Here is a 17,500-nt window from a genome sequence, read left to right on the forward strand (position 1 = left end):
CTTCCTGATTCTCTCTCCCCTCTCCCTTACCTTCTCTCTCTCTCTCCCTTCCTGATTCTCTCTCCCCTCTCCCTTACCTTCTCTCTCTCTCCCTTCCTGATTCTCTCCCCTCTCCCTTACCTTCTCTCTCTCTCTCCCTTCCTGATTCTCTCCCCCCTCTCCCTTACCTTCTCTCTCTCTCCCTTCCTGATTCTCTCTCCCCTCTCCCTTACCTTCTCTCTCTCTCTCCCTTCCTGATTCTCTCTCCCCTCTCCCTTACCTTCTCTCTCTCTCCCTTCCTGATTCTCTCTCCCCTCTCCCTTACCTTCTCTCTCTCTCCCTTCCTGATTCTCTCTCCCCTCTCCCTTACCTCTCTCTCTCTCTCCCTTCCTGATTCTCTCTCCCCTCTCCCTTACCTTCTCTCTCTCTCCCTTCCTGATTCTCTCTCCCCTCTCCCTTACCTTCTCTCTCTCTCTCCCTTCCTGATTCTCTCTCCCCTCTCCCTTACCTTCTCTCTCTCTCTCTCCCTTCCTGATTCTCTCTCCCCTCTCCCTTACCTTCTCTCTCTCTCTCCCTTCCTGATTCTCTCTCCCCTCTCCCTTACCTTCTCTCTCTCTCTCCCTTCCTGATTCTCTCTCCCCTCTCCCTTACCTTCTCTCTCTCTCTCCCTTCCTGATTCTCTCTCCCCTCTCCCTTACCTTCTCTCTCTTTCTCCCTTCCTGATTCTCTCTCCCCTCTCCCTTACCTTCTCTCTCTCTCTCCCTTCCTGATTCTCTCTCCCCTCTCCCTTACCTTCTCTCTCTCTCCCTTCCTGATTCTCTCTCCCCTCTCCCTTACCTTCTCTCTCTCTCCCTTCCTGATTCTCTCTCCCCTCTCCCTTACCTTCTCTCTCTCTCCCTTCCTGATTCTCTCTCCCCTCTCCCTTACCTTCTCTCTCTCTCCCTTCCTGATTCTCTCTCCCCTCTCCCTTACCTTCTCTCTCTCTCTCCCTTCCTGATTCTCTCTCCCCTCTCCCTTACCTTCTCTCTCTCTCCCTTCCTGATTCTCTCTCCCCTCTCCCTTACCTTCTCTCTCTCTCTCCCTTCCTGATTCTCTCTCCCCTCTCCCTTACCTTCTCTCTCTCTCCCTTCCTGATTCTCTCTCCCCTCTCCCTTACCTTCTCTCTCTCTCTCCCTTCCTGATTCTCTCTCCCCTCTCCCTTACCTTCTCTCTCTTTCTCCCTTCCTGATTCTCTCTCCCCTCTCCCTTACCTTCTCTCTCTCTCCCTTCCTGATTCTCTCTCCCCTCTCCCTTACCTTCTCTCAATTCAATTCAATTCAATTCAAGGGGCTTTATTGGCATGGGAAACATATGTTAATATTGCCAAAGCAATTGAAGTAAAGAATATAGAAAAGTGAAATAAACAATAAAATGAACAGTAAACATTACACTCACAGAAGTTCCAAAAGAATAAAGACATTACAAATGTCATATTATGTATATATACAGTGTTGTAACGATGTACAAATAGTTGAAGTACAAAATGGAAAATAAATAAACATAAATATGGGTTGTATTTACAATGGTGTTTGTTCTTCACTGGTTGACCTTTTCTTGTGGCAACAGGTCACAAATCTTGCTGCTGTGATGACACACTGTGGTATTTCACCCAGTAGATATGGAAGTTTATCAAAATTGGGTTTGTTTTCGAATTCTTTGTGGTTCTGTGTAATCTGAGGGAAATATGTGTCTCTAATGTTGTCATACATTGGGCAGAAGGTTAGGAAGTACAGCTCAGTTTCCACCTCATTTTGTGGGCAGTGTGCACATAGCCTGTCTTCGCTTGAGAGCCAGGTCTGCCTGCGGCGGGCTTTTTCAATAGCAAGGCTATGCTCACTGAGTGTGTACATAGTCAAAGCTTTCCTTAAGGTTGGGTCAGTCACAGTGGTCAGGTATTCTGTCACTGTTTACTCTCTGTTTAGGGCTAAATAGCATTCTAGTTCGCTCAGTTTTTTTTATTCATTATTTCCAATGTGTGAAGTAATTATCCTTTTGTTTTCTCATGATTTGGTTGGGTCTAATTGTGTTGCTGTTCTGGGGCTCTGTGGGGTCTGTTTGTGTTTGTGAACAGAGCCCCAGGACCAGCTTGCTTAGGGGACTCTTCTCCAGGTTCATCTCTCTGTAGGTGATGGCTTTGTTATGGAAGGTTTGGGAATCGCTTCCTTTTAGGTGGTTGTAGAATTGAATGGCTCTTTTCTGTATTTTGATAATTAGCGGGTATCGGCATAATTCTGCTCTGTATGCATTATTTGGTGTTTTATGTTGTACACAGAGGATATTTTTGCAGAATTCTGCATGCAGAGTCTCAATTTGGTGTTTGTCCCATTTTGTGACTTCTTGGTTGGTGAGCAGACCCCAGACCTCAAAGCCATAAAGGGCAATGGGTTCTATAACTGATTCAAGTATTTTTAGCCAGATCCTAATTGGTATATCGAATTTTATGTTCCTTTTGATGGCATAGAAGGCCCTTCTTGCCTTGTCTCTCAGATCGTTCACAGCTTTGTGGAAGTTACCTGTGGCGCTGATGTTTAGGTCGAGGTATGTATAGTTTTTTTGTGTGCCCTAGGGCAACGGTGTCTAGATGGAATTTGAATTTGTGGTCCTGGCGAATGGACCTTTTTTGGAACACTATTATTTTGGTCTTACTGAGATTTACTGTCAGGGCCCAGGTCTGGCAGAATCTGTGCAGAAGATCTAGGTGCTGCTGTAGGCCCTCCTTGGTTGTGACAGAAGCACCAGATCAGCAAACAGTAGACATTTGACTTCAGATTCTAGTAGGGTGAGGCCGGGTGCTGCAGACTTTTCTAGTGCCCTCGCCAATTCGTTGATATATATGTTGAATAGGGTGGGGCTTAAGTTGCATCCCTGTCTCACACCACGGCCCTGTGGGAAGAAATGTGTGTACTCAACAGCCAGTGGAATCCCGTGGCGCGATATTCAAATACCTTAGAAATGCTATTACTTCAATTTCTCAAACATATGACTATTTTACACCATTTTAAAGACAAGACTCTCGTTAATCTAACCACACTGTCCGATTTCAAAAAGGCTTTACAACGAAAGCAAAACATTAGATTATGTCAGCAGAGTACCCAGCCAGAAATAATCAGACACCCATTTTTCAAGCTAGCATATAATGTCACATAAACCCAAACCACAGCTAAATGCAGCACTAACCTTTGATGATCTTCATCAGATGACACTCCTAGGACATTATGTTATACAATACATGCATGTTTTGTTCAATCAAGTTCATATTTATATCAAAAAACAGCTTTTTACATTAGCATGTGACTAGCATGTGACTAGCATTCCCACCGAACACTTCCGGTGAATTTACTAAATTACTCACGATAAACGTTCACAAAAAACATAACAATTATTTTAAGAATTATAGATACAGAACTCCTTCATGCAATCGCGGTGTCCGATTTTAAAATAGCTTTTCGGTGAAAGCACATTTTGCAATATTCTGAGTAGATAGCCCGGCCATCACGGGCTAGCTATTTTGACACCCACCAAGTGTGGTACTCACCAAACTCAGATTTACTATTAGAAAAATTGGATTACCTTTGCTGTTCTTCGTCAGAATGCACTCCCAGGACTTCTACTTCAATAACAAATGTTGGTTTGGTTCCAAATAATCCATAGTTATATCCAAATAGCTGCGTTTTGTTTGTGCGTTCAAGACACTATCCGAAGGGTAAAGAAGGGTGACGCGCCCGGCGCGTTTCGTGACAAAAAAATTCAAAATATTCCATTACCGTACTTCGAAGCATGTCAAACGCTGTTTAAAATAAATTTTTATGCGATTTTTCTCATTAAAAATAGATAATATTCCGACCAGGAAACCCTGTTTTCGTTCAAAGACGAAAAAATAAATACATGGTGTCGGCTCGTGCACGCGCCCCAGTCTCATTGTTCTCAGATCGACCACTATCCAAATGCGCTACTGTTTTTCAGCCATGGCCTGCAAAGTCACCATTCACTGTTCTGCCGCCTTCTGAGAGCCTATGGGAGCGTTAGAAAATGTCACGTTATGCCAGAGATCCCCTGTTTTGGATAGAGATGATCAAGAAGGCCAAGAAATAGTCAGAGAGAGCGCTTCCTGTTTGGAATCTACTCAGGTTTTGGCCTGCCAAATGAGTTCTGTTATACTCACAGACACCATTCAAACAGTTTTAGAAACTTTAAGGTGTTTTCTATCCAAATCAAACAATTATATGCATATTTTAGTTCCTGGGCAGGAGTAGTAACCAGATTAAATCGGGTATGTTTTTTATCTGGCCGTGCAAATACTGCCCCCTATCCCCAACAGGTTAACCGGACACTTGTTGTTTGTGTACATGTATTTTATAATGTCATATGTTTTTCCCCCAACACCACTTTCCATTCATTTGTATAACAGACCCTCATGCCAAATTGAGTCAAAGGCTTTTTTGAAATCAACAAAGCATAAGAACTTTGCCTTTGTTTTGATTTGTTTGTTTGTCAATTAGGGTGTCAGTCCTTGGTTCCAAATATTGGGGAAGATGCCAGAGCTGAGGATGATGTTAGAGTTTTAGTATAGCCAACTGGAATTTGTTGTCTGTATATTTGATCATTTCATTGAGGATACCATCAACACCACAGGCCTTTTTGGGTTGGAAGGTTTGTATTTTGTCCTGTAGTTCATTCAAGGTAATTGGAGAATCCAGTGGGTTCTGGTAGTCTTTAATAGTTGATTCTAAGATTTGTAATTGATCATGTATATGTTTTAGCTGTTTGTTCTTTGTTATAGAGCCAAAAAGATTGGAGAAGTGGTTTATCCATACATCTCCATTTTGGATAGATAATTCTTTGTGTTGTTGTTTGTTTAGTGTTTTCCAATTTTCCCAGAAGTGGTTAGAGTCTATGGATTTTTCACTTATATTGAGCTGATGTCTAACATGCTGTTCCTTCTTTTTCCGTAGTGTATTTCTGTATCGTTTTAGTGATTCACCATAGTGAAGGCGTAGACTCAAGTTTTCCGGGTCTCTATGTTTTTGGTTGGACAGGTTTCTCAATTTATTTCTTAGAGTTTTGCATTCTTCTTCAAACCATTTGTCATTGTTGTTCATTTTCTTCGGTTTTCTATTTGAGATTTTTTAGATTTGAAAGGGAAGCTGAGAGGTCAAATATACTGTTTAGGTTTTCTACTGCCAAGTTTACACCTTCACTATTACAGTGGAACATTTTGTCCAGGAAGTTGTCTAAAAGGGATTGAATTTGTTGTTGCTTAATTGTTTTTTTGATACGTTTCCACACTACATTCCTTCCATCTATAGCATTTCTTAATATTACTCAGTTCCTTTGGCCTTTTTTTACCTCATTATTGAGTATTCCTCTGTTCAAGTAGACTGTGATTTTGCTGCGGTCTGATAGGGGTGTCAGTGGACTGACTGTGGAAGCTCTGAGACACTCTGGGTTGAGGTCAGGGATAAAGTAGTCTACAGTACTACTGCCAAGAGATGAGTTATAGGTGTACCTACCATAGGAGTCCTCTTGAAGCCTACCATTGACTATGTACATACCCAGCGTGCAACAAAGCTGCAGGAGTTGTGACCTGTTTTTGTTGGTTATGTTGTCATAGTTGTGTCTAGGGGGGTATATGGGGGAGGGAATGCTGTCACCAGGCAGGTGTTTGTCCCCCTGTGTGCTGAGGGTGTCATGTTCTTGTCCGGTTCTGGCATTTATGTCGCCACAGACAAGTACATGTCCCTGGGCCTGGAAATAATTGATTCCCCCCTCCAGGATGGAGAAGTTGTCTTCATTAAAGTATGGGGATTCTAGTGGGGGGATATAGGTAGGATGGAGAAGCTGTCTTCATTAAAGTATGGGGATTCTAGTGGGGAGATATAGGTAGCACACAGGAGGACATTTTTCTCTGTTAAGATAATTTCCTTTTGAATTTTTAGCCAAATGTAAAATGTTCCTGTTTTGATTAGTTTAATGTTGTCTCTCTCTCTCTCCCTTCCTGATTCTCTCTCCCCTTTCTCTTACCTTCTATTTCTCCCTTCCTGATTCTCTCCCCCATCTATCCCCTCTCTCTTCTCTATTTCTCCCTCTCCTCCCACCAGGTGAAGTGCTGTTGGTGCCAATGCCAGCCGACGGTCCGTTGGAAGGTTGGCAGCCCTCGCCCGACGACAGGAGCTCTACCCCCACCTCCTCCTTCACTCAGCAGGATGTGAATGAGGGCACTGTGTGGTACAAACACTTTGGCACCGCCGGCTTGACGGAAGGAGACACCTTCCTGTTCCAGGTGAGTGGTGGTTGTGTGCCCATTGTCCACCTACCCATCTACCTGTCTGCCAAGCTGGCCTGTCTGCCTGCCCGCCTCAGGCTCACTGGGTATAAGCTCACAAACAATCTTTCCACGGTCCGTTTTGCTTTCCTCCTGCATGCTCTTTTCTTTCTTCCTGTCTTCTATGGCTTTTTTTGAACTCTGTTACTTTCTTATTTCTATCTCTCTCCTCTTCTCCACTCCGTATCCCTCTCTCCTTCTCTCTTCTCTCTTCTTCTCCTCTGCATATCCCTCTCTCCTTCTCTCTTCCTCTCTTCTCTTCTCCTTTGCATATCCCTCTCTCCTTCTCTCTTCTCCTCTTCTCTTCTCCTTTGCATATCCCTCTCTCCTTCTCTCTTCTCCTCTTCTCTTCTCCTTTGCATATCCCTCTCTCCTTCTCTCTTCTCCTCTCCTCTTCTCCTCTGCATATCCCTATCTCCTTCTCTCTTCTCCTCTTCTCTTCTCCTCTGCATATCCCTCTCTCCTTCTCTCTTCTCCTCTGCATATCCCTCTCCTTCTCTCTTCTCCTCTTCTCTTCTCCTCTGCATATCCCTCTCTCCTTTGCTCTTCTTCTCTTATTATCTTCTCTGCATATCCCTCTCTCCTTCTCTCTTCTCCTCTTCTCCTCTGCATATCCCTCTCTCCTTCTCTCTTCTCCTCTTCTCTTCTCCTCTGCATATCCCTCTCTCCTTCGCTCTTCTTCTCTTATTATCTTCTCCTCTGCATATCCCTTTCTACTTCCAACTTCTTACTTCCGTGCTGTCCGTCTCCATTCCTTTTCCCTCATTGGATCTCTCCCTCCTCTCCTCCACCATCCTTCATAGCCATCCACAAGTGTTGACACTTTTTAGGGGGTAGATCAGTTTTAATATTGCAGATAGGTTGTGGATTCTATCAATGTAATTGTCTGCATCATTTCCAATCCCCCATATACATATATGTTTGAATACATATGTTAAATATATTTTCATTCTTCCACCCGTCTTCTAAATGGATTAAAGTAATGAACAACAATACTTGGGCATCTATTTCCAGCTGTATACATTTTTACGGACACAGTACATTGGTAATTAGTTATCTTTTTCTTATTTTTATGTTTTTTTGTCCCACCCTTCAGCTACCCTCAACCCTCTCATCTATCTCTGAACACCATCCAGTCCCATCCTTCAGCTACCCTCAACCCTCTCATCTATCTCTGAACACCATCCAGTCCCATCCTTCAGCTCCCCTCAACCCATCCCATCTATCTCTGAACACCATCCAGTCCCATCCTTCAGCTACCCTCAACCCTCTCATCTATCTCTGAACACCATCCAGTCCCATCCTTCAGCTCCCCTCAACCCATCTCATCTATCTCTGAACACCATCCAGTCCCACCCTTCAGCTACCCTCAACCCTCTCATCTATCTCTGAACACCATCCAGTCCCATCCTTCAGCTACCCTCAACCCTCTCATCTATCTCTGAACACCATCCAGTCCCATCCTTCAGCTCCCCTCAACCCCTCCCATCTATCTCTGAACACCATCCAGTCCCATCCTTCAGCTCCCCTCAACCCCTCCCATCTATCTCTGAAGACCATCCAGTCCCATCCTTCAGCTCCCCTCAACCCCTCCCATCTATCTCTGAACACCATCCAGTCCCATCCTTCAGCTCCCCTCAACCCCTCCCATCTATCTCTGAACACCATCCAGTCCCATCCTTCAGCTCCCCTCAACCCCTCCCATCTATCTCTGAAGACCATCCAGTCCCATCCTTCAGCTCCCCTCAACCCATCCCATCTATCTCTGAACACCATCCAGTCCCATCCTTCAGCTCCCCTCAACCCCTCCCATCTATCTCCTAACACCATCCAGTCCCATCCTTCAGCTACCCTCAACCCCTCCCATCTATCTCTGAACACCATCCAGTCCCATCCTTCAGCTCCCCTCAACCCATCCCATCTATCTCCTAACACCATCCAGTCCCACCCTTCAGCTACCCTCAACCCCTCCCATCTATCTCTGAACACCATCCAGTCCCATCCTTCAGCTCCCCTCAACCCCTCCCATCTATCTCCTAACACCATCCAGTCCCATGCTTCAGCTACCCTCAACCCCTCCCATCTATCTCTGAAGACCATCCAGTCCCATCCTTCAGCTCCCCTCAACCCCTCCCATCTATCTCCTAACACCATCCAGTCCCACCCTTCAGCTACCCTCAACCCCTCCCATCTATCTCTGAAGACCATCCAGTCCCATCCTTCAGCTCCCCTCAACCCCTCCCATCTATCTCCTAACACCATCCAGTCCCACCCTTCAGCTACCCTCAACCCCTCCCATCTATCTCCTAACACCATCCAGTCCCATGCTTCAGCTACCCTCAACCCCTCTCATCTATCTCCTAACACCATCCAGTCCCATCCTTCAGCTCCCCTCAACCCCTCCCATCTATCTCTGAAGACCATCCAGTCCCATCCTTCAGCTCCCCTCAACCCCTCCCATCTATCTCTGAAGACCATCCAGTCCCATCCTTCAGCTCCCCTCAACCCCTCCCATCTATCTCCTAACACCATCCAGTCCCATGCTTCAGCTACCCTCAACCCCTCTCATCTATCTCCTAACACCATCCAGTCCCATGCTTCAGCTACCCTCAACCCCTCTCATCTCTCTCTGAACACCATTCAGCTTAGATTTCTTCTTGCCATATATTTTATATCCGTGCTGTGATGTTTCACAAAGCTCTGAACATTTCTATTCTCATAGTTTCTACAGATAGTAAATTAAAGATAACATTTTTTACTAAGAGTATTAATATATTAGTGATTGAATGACTATGGCTTTTCAAGTCACCCAGCAGTGCTATTTGCACTGTTAGCTTTCGGTAAATGTTATGATTTTCCAGCCATTCCTGAACCTGAGACCAAAAAGAAGCTACATATGGGCAGTACCAAAACAAGTGATCTAATGATTCTAATTTCTTGGCAGCAAAATCTGCAGAGCTGGGATGGCTGTATCCCCCATATATATATATATGGGGGATATATATGTAACATTCATTCTATATGTTACACATATGTAACATACATTCTATATATATGTAACATTCATTCTATATGTTACACATATGTAACATACATTCTATATATATATATATATATATATATAACATTCTGTTGGTTGCAATACTTTTGTATAATAATTTAAATAGAAAAACTCTAAGTTTTTCAAGTCTTGCCATAAATTGTCAAGTAGATTTAAGTCAAAACTAAAACTAGGTCACTCAGGAGCATTCAATGTCATCTTGGTCAGCAACTACAGTGTAGATTTGGCCTTGTGTTTTAGATTATTGTCCTGCTGAAATGTGCATTTTTCTCCCAGTGTCTGTTGGAAAGCAGACTGAACCAGGTTTTCCTCTAGGATTTTGCCTGTGCTTAGCTCTATTCCATTCATTTTAATCCTAAAAAACTCCCTAGTCCTTGCTGATGACAAGCATACCCATAACATGATGCAGCCACCACTTTGCTTGAAAATATGAAGAGTGGTACTCAGTGGTGTGTTGTGTTGGATTTGCCTCAAACATAGCACATAGTTCATTTTTTTGCATTTATTTTTTCAGTTTTACTTTACTGCCTTATTGCAACAGGATGCAGGTTTTGGAATATTTTTTTATATTCACTGTAATTTAAGTTAGTATTGTGGAGTAACTACTGTACAATGTTGTTGATCCATCCTCAGTTTTCTCCTATAACAGCCATTAAACTCTGTGTTTTAAAGTCACCACTGGCCTCATGGTGAAATCCCTGAACAGTTTCCTTCCTCTCCAGCAACTGAGTTAGGAAGGACGCCTGTACCTTTGTAGTGACTGTGTGTATTGATACACCATCCAAAGTGTAATTAAGAACTTTACCATGCTCAAGGGGATATTCAATGTCTACTTTTTTAATTTTTAGGGTTAGGGTTGAATACTTATTTACTCAAGACATTTCAGCATTTCATTTTTTATTAATTTGTAAAAATGTCGAAAACATAATTCCACTATGACATTACGTGGTATTGTGTGTAGGCCAGTGACAAAAACATCTACATTGAATCAATTTTTCATTCAACCAGTAACACAACAAAATGTGTAAAAAGTGAGGTATGAATACTTTCTGAGGGCACTGTGTATGGCACAGAGAAATACATCTCTCTGTCTGTCTCTCTGTCTGTCTCTCTCTGTCTCTCTGTCTCTCTCTGTCTATCTCTCTATCTATCTCTCTGTCTCTCTCTCTGTATCTCTCTGTCTCTCTCTCTGTCTCTCTCTCTGTCTCTCTCTCTGTCTATCTCTCTGTCTATCTCTCTGTCTCTCTGTCTCTCTCTCCATCTCTCTGTCTCTCTCTCCATCTCTCTGTCTCTCTCTCCATCTCTCTGTCTCTCTCTCCATCTCTCTGTCTCTCTCTCCATCTCTCTGTCTCTCTCTCCATCTCTCTGTCTCTCTCTGTCTCATCTTACTGCATTTTGGAGAAAATGGAACCAAATGACTCACAAATTAGTGCTACGTTAGGGATTATCCTTGTGAAGTAGACTCAGCGCTCAGCAGCGTTTAAGCCATAACAAATGGATGTGCAGCAGCCAGGTTAAGCAAACAGCTTTCATAGAGCCTGGCACAACAAGGCAAATCAGCAGCCAAGAACATAGAGAGAGATCATAGTCATTTAAACCTTTTCTCGTTTTCTTGTTTTATCGTTTTCTCTCTCCACTTGTCTCTCTCTTGCTCTCTCTTGTCTCTCTGTTTCTTTCTCGCTCTCCACTCTTTCTGCTCTCTCACTCTGTCCCTCTCTCTCTCATTCTTTCTTTCTCTCTCTCTGTCTCGCTCTCTCTCTCTCTCAACATTTTGGCACCATCAGCTAAGGTTAAAGCAAAACAATATATTTCTGAAGTGTCTCGTCATGATAACATTAAAGTTATGACCCTGTCAAAACTCAGATCGTCAGATATTTTCATCATGAGCGAATACTGTCATCTTCCAAGTAGTTTCTTTTGACAGCCTTAATATTCAAACTTTTTCGTTTCATTTGCACTTTTATTGAGATGTGTGGCTACACGTCAAATCCGCGGTGTGAAAATTAGGGGGTACAGGATAAAATAACTTGGCAGATGAACTTAGTGAAACTGCTGTCATGTTCATTAGTTTCACTATATAATCATTGTTAATGCTATACTGGCTACATCGCATATTCATTAGCAGCTCATTACATGGTCATAAGCAATGCACTACATATTTACTATTTCTAGATGAACAACAGGTCCACAACAGGTTTAGACCTACCCTTTACTATAGCTAACAACAGGTTTAGACCTACCCTTTACTATAGCTAACAACAGGTTTAGACCTACCCTTTACTATAGCTAACAACAGTTTTAGACCTACCCTTTACTATAGCTAACAACAGGTTCAGACCTACCCTTTACTATAGCTAACAACAGGTTCAGACCTACCCTTTACTATAGCTAACAACAGGTTTAGACCTACCCTTTACAATAGCTAACAACAGGTTCAGACCTACCCTTTACTATAGCTAACAACAGGTTTAGACCTACCCTTTACTATAGCTAACAACAGGTTCAGACCTACCCTTTACTAAAGCTAACAACAGGTTCAGACCTACCCTTTACTATAGCTAACAACAGGTTCAGACCTACCCTTTACTATAGCTAACAACAGGTTTAGACCTACCCTTTACTATAGCTAACAACAGGTTTAGACCTACCCTTTACTATAGCTAACAACAGGTTTAGACCTACCCTTTACTATAGCTAACAACAGGTTTAAACCTACCCTTTACTATAGCTAACAACAGGTTCAGACCTACCCTTTACTATAGCTAACAACAGGTTTAGACCTACCCTTTACTATAGCTAACAACAGGTTCAGACCTACCCTTTACTATAGCTAACAACAGGTTCAGACCTACCCTTTACCATAGCTAACAACAGGTTTAGACCTACCCTTTACCATAGCTAACAACAGGTTCAGACCTACCCTTTACTATAGCTAACAACAGGTTCAGACCTACCCTTTACTATAGCTAACAACAGGTTTAGACCTACCCTTTACTATAGCTAACAACAGGTTCAGACCTACCCTTTACTATAGCTAACAACAGGTTTAGACCTACCCTTTACTATAGCTAACAACAGGTTCAGACCTACCCTTTACTATAGCTAACAACAGGTTTAGACCTACCCTTTACTATAGCTAACAACAGGTTTAGACCTACCCTTTACTATAGCTAACAACAGGTTTAGACCTACCCTTTACTATAGCTAACAACAGGTTCAGACCTACCCTTTACTATAGCTAACAACAGGTTTAGACCTACCCTTTACTATAGCTAACAACAGGTTTAGACCTACCCTTTACTATAGCTAACAACAGGTTCAGACCTATCCTTTACTATAGCTAACAACAGATTCAGACCTACCCTTTACTATAGCTAACAACAGGTTCAGACCTACCCTTTACTATAGCTAACAACAGGTTTAGACCTACCCTTTACCATAGCTAACAACAGGTTTAGACCTACCTTTACTATAGCTAACAACAGGTTCAGACCTACCCTTTACTATAGCTAACAACAGGTTTACACCTACCCTTTACTATAGCTAACAACAGGTTTAGACCTACCCTTTACTATAGCTAACAACAGGTTCAGACCTACCCTTTACTATAGCTAACAACAGGTTCAGACCTACCCTTTACTATAGCTAACAACAGGTTCAGACCTACCCTTTACTATAGCTAACAACAGGTTCAGACCTACCCTTTACTATAGCAAACAACAGGTTCAGACCTACCCTTTACTATAGCTAACAACAGGTTCAGACCAACCCTTTACTATAGCTAACAACAGGTTCAGACCTACCCTTTACTATAGCTAACAACAGGTTTAAACCTACCCTTTACTATAGCTAACAACAGGTTCAGACCTACCCTTTACTATAGCTAACAACAGGTTTAGACCTACCCTTTACTATAGCTAACAACAGGTTCAGACCTACCCTTTACTATAGCTAACAACAGGTTCAGACCTACCCTTTACCATAGCTAACAACAGGTTTAGACCTACCCTTTACCATAGCTAACAACAGGTTCAGACCTACCCTTTACTATAGCTAACAACAGGTTCAGACCTACCCTTTACTATAGCTAACAACAGGTTTAGACCTACCCTTTACTATAGCTAACAACAGGTTCAGACCTACCCTTTACTATAGCTAACAACAGGTTTAGACCTACCCTTTACTATAGCTAACAACAGGTTCAGACCTACCCTTTACTATAGCTAACAACAGGTTTAGACCTACCCTTTACTATAGCTAACAACAGGTTTAGACCTACCCTTTACTATAGCTAACAACAGGTTTAGACCTACCCTTTACTATAGCTAACAACAGGTTCAGACCTACCCTTTACTATAGCTAACAACAGGTTTAGACCTACCCTTTACTATAGCTAACAACAGGTTCAGACCTACCCTTTACTATAGCTAACAACAGGTTCAGACCTACCCTTTACTATAGCTAACAACAGGTTCAGACCTACCCTTTACTATAGCTAACAACAGGTTCAGACCTACCCTTTACTATAGCTAACAACAGGTTCAGACCTACCCTTTACTATAGCTAACAACAGGTTCAGACCAACCCTTTACTATAGCTAACAACAGATTCAGACCTACCCTTTACTATAGCTAACAACAGGTTCAGACCTACCCTTTACTATAGCTAACAACAGGTTTAGACCTACCCTTTACCATAGCTAACAACAGGTTTAGACCTACCTTTACTATAGCTAACAACAGGTTCAGACCTACCCTTTACTATAGCTAACAACAGGTTTACACCTACCCTTTACTATAGCTAACAACAGGTTTAGACCTACCCTTTACTATAGCTAACAACAGGTTCAGACCTACCCTTTACTATAGCTAACAACAGGTTCAGACCTACCCTTTACTATAGCTAACAACAGGTTCAGACCTACCCTTTACTATAGCTAACAACAGGTCAGACCTACCCTTTACTATAGCAAACAACAGGTTCAGACCTACCCTTTACTATAGCTAACAACAGGTTCAGACCAACCCTTTACTATAGCTAACAACAGGTTCAGACCTACCCTTTACTATAGCTAACAACAGGTTTAGACCTACCCTTTACTATAGCTAACAACAGGTTCAGACCTACCCTTTACTATAGCTAACAACAGGTTCAGACCTACCCTTTACTATAGCTAACAACAGGTTTAGACCTACCCTTTACTATAGCTAACAACAGGTTTAGACCTACCTTTACTATAGCTAACAACAGGTTTAGACCTACCCTTTACTATAGCTAACAACATGTCAGACCTACCCTTTACTATAGCTAACAACAGGTTTAGACCTACCTTTACTATAGCTAACAACAGGTTTAGACCTACAGACCTACCCTTTACTATAGCTAACAACAGGTTCAGACCTACCCTTTACTATAGCTAACAACAGGTTAGACCTACCCTTTACTATAGCTAACAACAGGTTCAGACCTACCCTTTACTATAGCTAACAACAGGTTCAGACCTACCCTTTACTATAGCTAACAACAGGTTTAGACCTACCCTTTACTATAGCTAACAACAGGTTCAGACCTACCCTTTACTATAGCTAACAACAGGTTTAGACCTACCCTTTACTATAGCTAACAACAGGTTTAGACCTACCCTTTACTATAGCTAACAACAGGTTTAGACCTACCCTTTACTATAGCTAACAACAGGTTCAGACCTACCCTTTACTATAGCTAACAACAGGTTTAGACCTACCTTTACTATAGCTAACAACAGGTTTAGACCTACCCTTTACTATAGCTAACAACAGGTTTAGACCTACCCTTTACTATAGCTAACAACAGGTTCAGACCTACCCTTTACTATAGCTAACAACAGGTTTAGACCTACCCTTTACTATAGCTAACAACAGGTTCAGACCTACCCTTTACTATAGCTAACAACAGGTTTAGACCTACCCTTTACTATAGCTAACAACGGGGGGGGGGGGGGGGGTCAGGAGAAAGACACTAACACGACTTGTGAAGTTTCTACCCCCCTAAACGGGAAACTATCTGCAGGTTTTTAGGCAAGTCTATGGACCAAATGTTCCCTCCCCTTCCGAAATTCGAATCGTGATTTGTCCAAATGATCAGTGATTCAAAATCAGCGAATCGAAACACAGTTCCTCGTTACTTAGTTACTTCCAACAGTCGGTTGACAGACGCTACGATGCCGTTTATGTTTTCTGTGTCTATCCACAAGAGATTAGGTTATGATTAAAGCTGATGATAAAGGTTTGAAATTACAGTATGATTCAAAATGTCTTCCTCTTCCAGGTGTCTAGTGAGGGCTCCCCAGACACGCTCAGTGATGCTCAGACCTTCACCATCGGAGTGATGCCTGAACTCCCAGGGTTCCCCCAGCTGGCCCCCGCCTGTGACCTACAGATAACGGTAATGGAAAAACAGAACGACGGACAAAAATACACTATCTACTGCGTTGTAGTAGTCTTAGTGCCTAGTAAAAGTCTACAGTAGTAAAAGTCTACAATAGTAAAAGTCTACAATAGTAAAAGTCTACAGTAGTAAAAGTCTACAATAGTAAAAGTCTACAATAGTAAAAGTCAACAGTAGTAAAAGTCTACAATAGTAAAAGTCTACAATAGTAAAAGTCTACAGTAGTAAAAGTCTACAATAGTAAAAGTCTACAGTAGTAAAAGTCTACAATAGTAAAAGTCTACAATAGTAAAAGTCTACAGTAGTAAAAGTCTACAATAGTAAAAGTCTACAGTAGTAAAAGTCTACAATAGTAAAAGTCTACAGTAGTAAAAGTCTACAATAGTAAAAGTCTACAATAGTAAAAGTCTACAGTAGTAAAAGTCTACAATAGTGAAAGTCTACAGTAGTAAAAGTCTACAATAGTAAAAGTCTACAGTAGTAAAAGTCTACAATAGTGAAAGTCTACAATAGTAAAAGTCAACAGTAGTAAAAGTCTACAATAGTAAAAGTCTACAGTAGCAAAAGTCTACAGTAGTAATAGTCTACAATAGTAAAAGTCTACAGTAGTAGAGGTCTACAGTAGTAAAAGTCTACAGTAGTAGAGGTCTACAGTAGTAAAAGTCTACAGTAGTAAAAGTCTACAGTAGTAAAAGTCTACAATAGCAAAAGTCTACAGTAGTAAAAGTCTACAGTAGTAAAAGTCTACAGTAGTAAAAGTCTACAATAGTAAAAGTCTACAGTAGTAAAAGTCTACAGTAGTAATAGTCTACAATAGTAAAAGTCTACAGTAGTAGAGGTCTACAGTAGTAAAAGTCTACAGTAGTAGAGGTCTACAGTAGTAAAAGTCTACAGTAGTAAAAGTCTACAGTAGTAAAAGTCTACAATAGCAAAAGTCTACAGTAGTAAAAGTCTACAGTTAAAAGTCTACAGTAGTAAAAGTCTACAGTAGTAAAAGTCTACAGTAGTAAAAGTCTACAGTAGTAAAAGTCTACAATAGTAAAAGTCAACAGTAGTAAAAGTCTACAGTAGTAAAAGTCTACAGTAGTAATAGTCTACAATAGTAAAAGTCTACAGTAGTAGAGGTCTACAGTAGTAAAAGTCTACAGTAGTAGAGGTCTACAGTAGTAAAAGTCTACAGTAGTAAAAGTCTACAGTAGTAAAAGTCTACAATAGTAAAAGTCTACAGTAGTAAAAGTCTACAGTAGTAAAAGTCTACAATAGTAAAAGTCTACAGTAGTAAAAGTCTACAATAGTAAAAGTCTACAATAGTAAAAGTCTACAGTAGTAAAAGTCTACAATAGTAAAAGTCTACAGTAGTAAAAGTCTACAATAGTAAAAGTCTACAGTAGTAAAAGTCTACAGTAGTAAAAGTCTACAATAGTAAAAGTCTACAGTAGTAAAAGTCTACAATAGTAAAAGTCTACAGTAGTAAAAGTCTACAATAGTGAAAGTCTACAATAGTAAAAGTCTACAGTAGTAAAAGTCTACAATAGTAAAAGTCTACAGTAGTAAAAGTCTACAGTAGTAAAAGTCTACAATAGTAAAAGTCTACAGTAGTAGAGGTCTACAGTAGTAAAAGTCTACAGTAGTAGAGGTCTACAGTAGTAAAAGTCTACAGTAGTAAAAGTCTA

The 17,500-nt window shown here is 41.5% G+C and overlaps 1 protein-coding gene across 2 annotated transcripts in view; it reads left to right on the forward strand.

Moving 5' to 3' along the window:
* The window catches only part of fras1 (Fraser extracellular matrix complex subunit 1), a 359,498-nt gene that overhangs the window by 255,926 nt on the left and 86,072 nt on the right, over positions 1-17,500 (forward strand). For both annotated transcript variants that reach the window (XM_082961570.1, XM_082961571.1), the window contains exons 32-33: positions 6,117-6,298; positions 15,708-15,824. In XM_082961570.1, coding sequence (XP_082817696.1) covers positions 6,117-6,298; positions 15,708-15,824 — 299 coding nt within the window. The remainder of the gene's footprint in view (positions 1-6,116; positions 6,299-15,707; positions 15,825-17,500) is intronic.

This window comes from Salmo salar, chromosome 15 (assembly GCF_965601325.2).
Source record: "Salmo salar chromosome 15, fSalSal1, whole genome shotgun sequence".
NCBI lineage: Eukaryota > Metazoa > Chordata > Actinopteri > Salmoniformes > Salmonidae > Salmo > Salmo salar.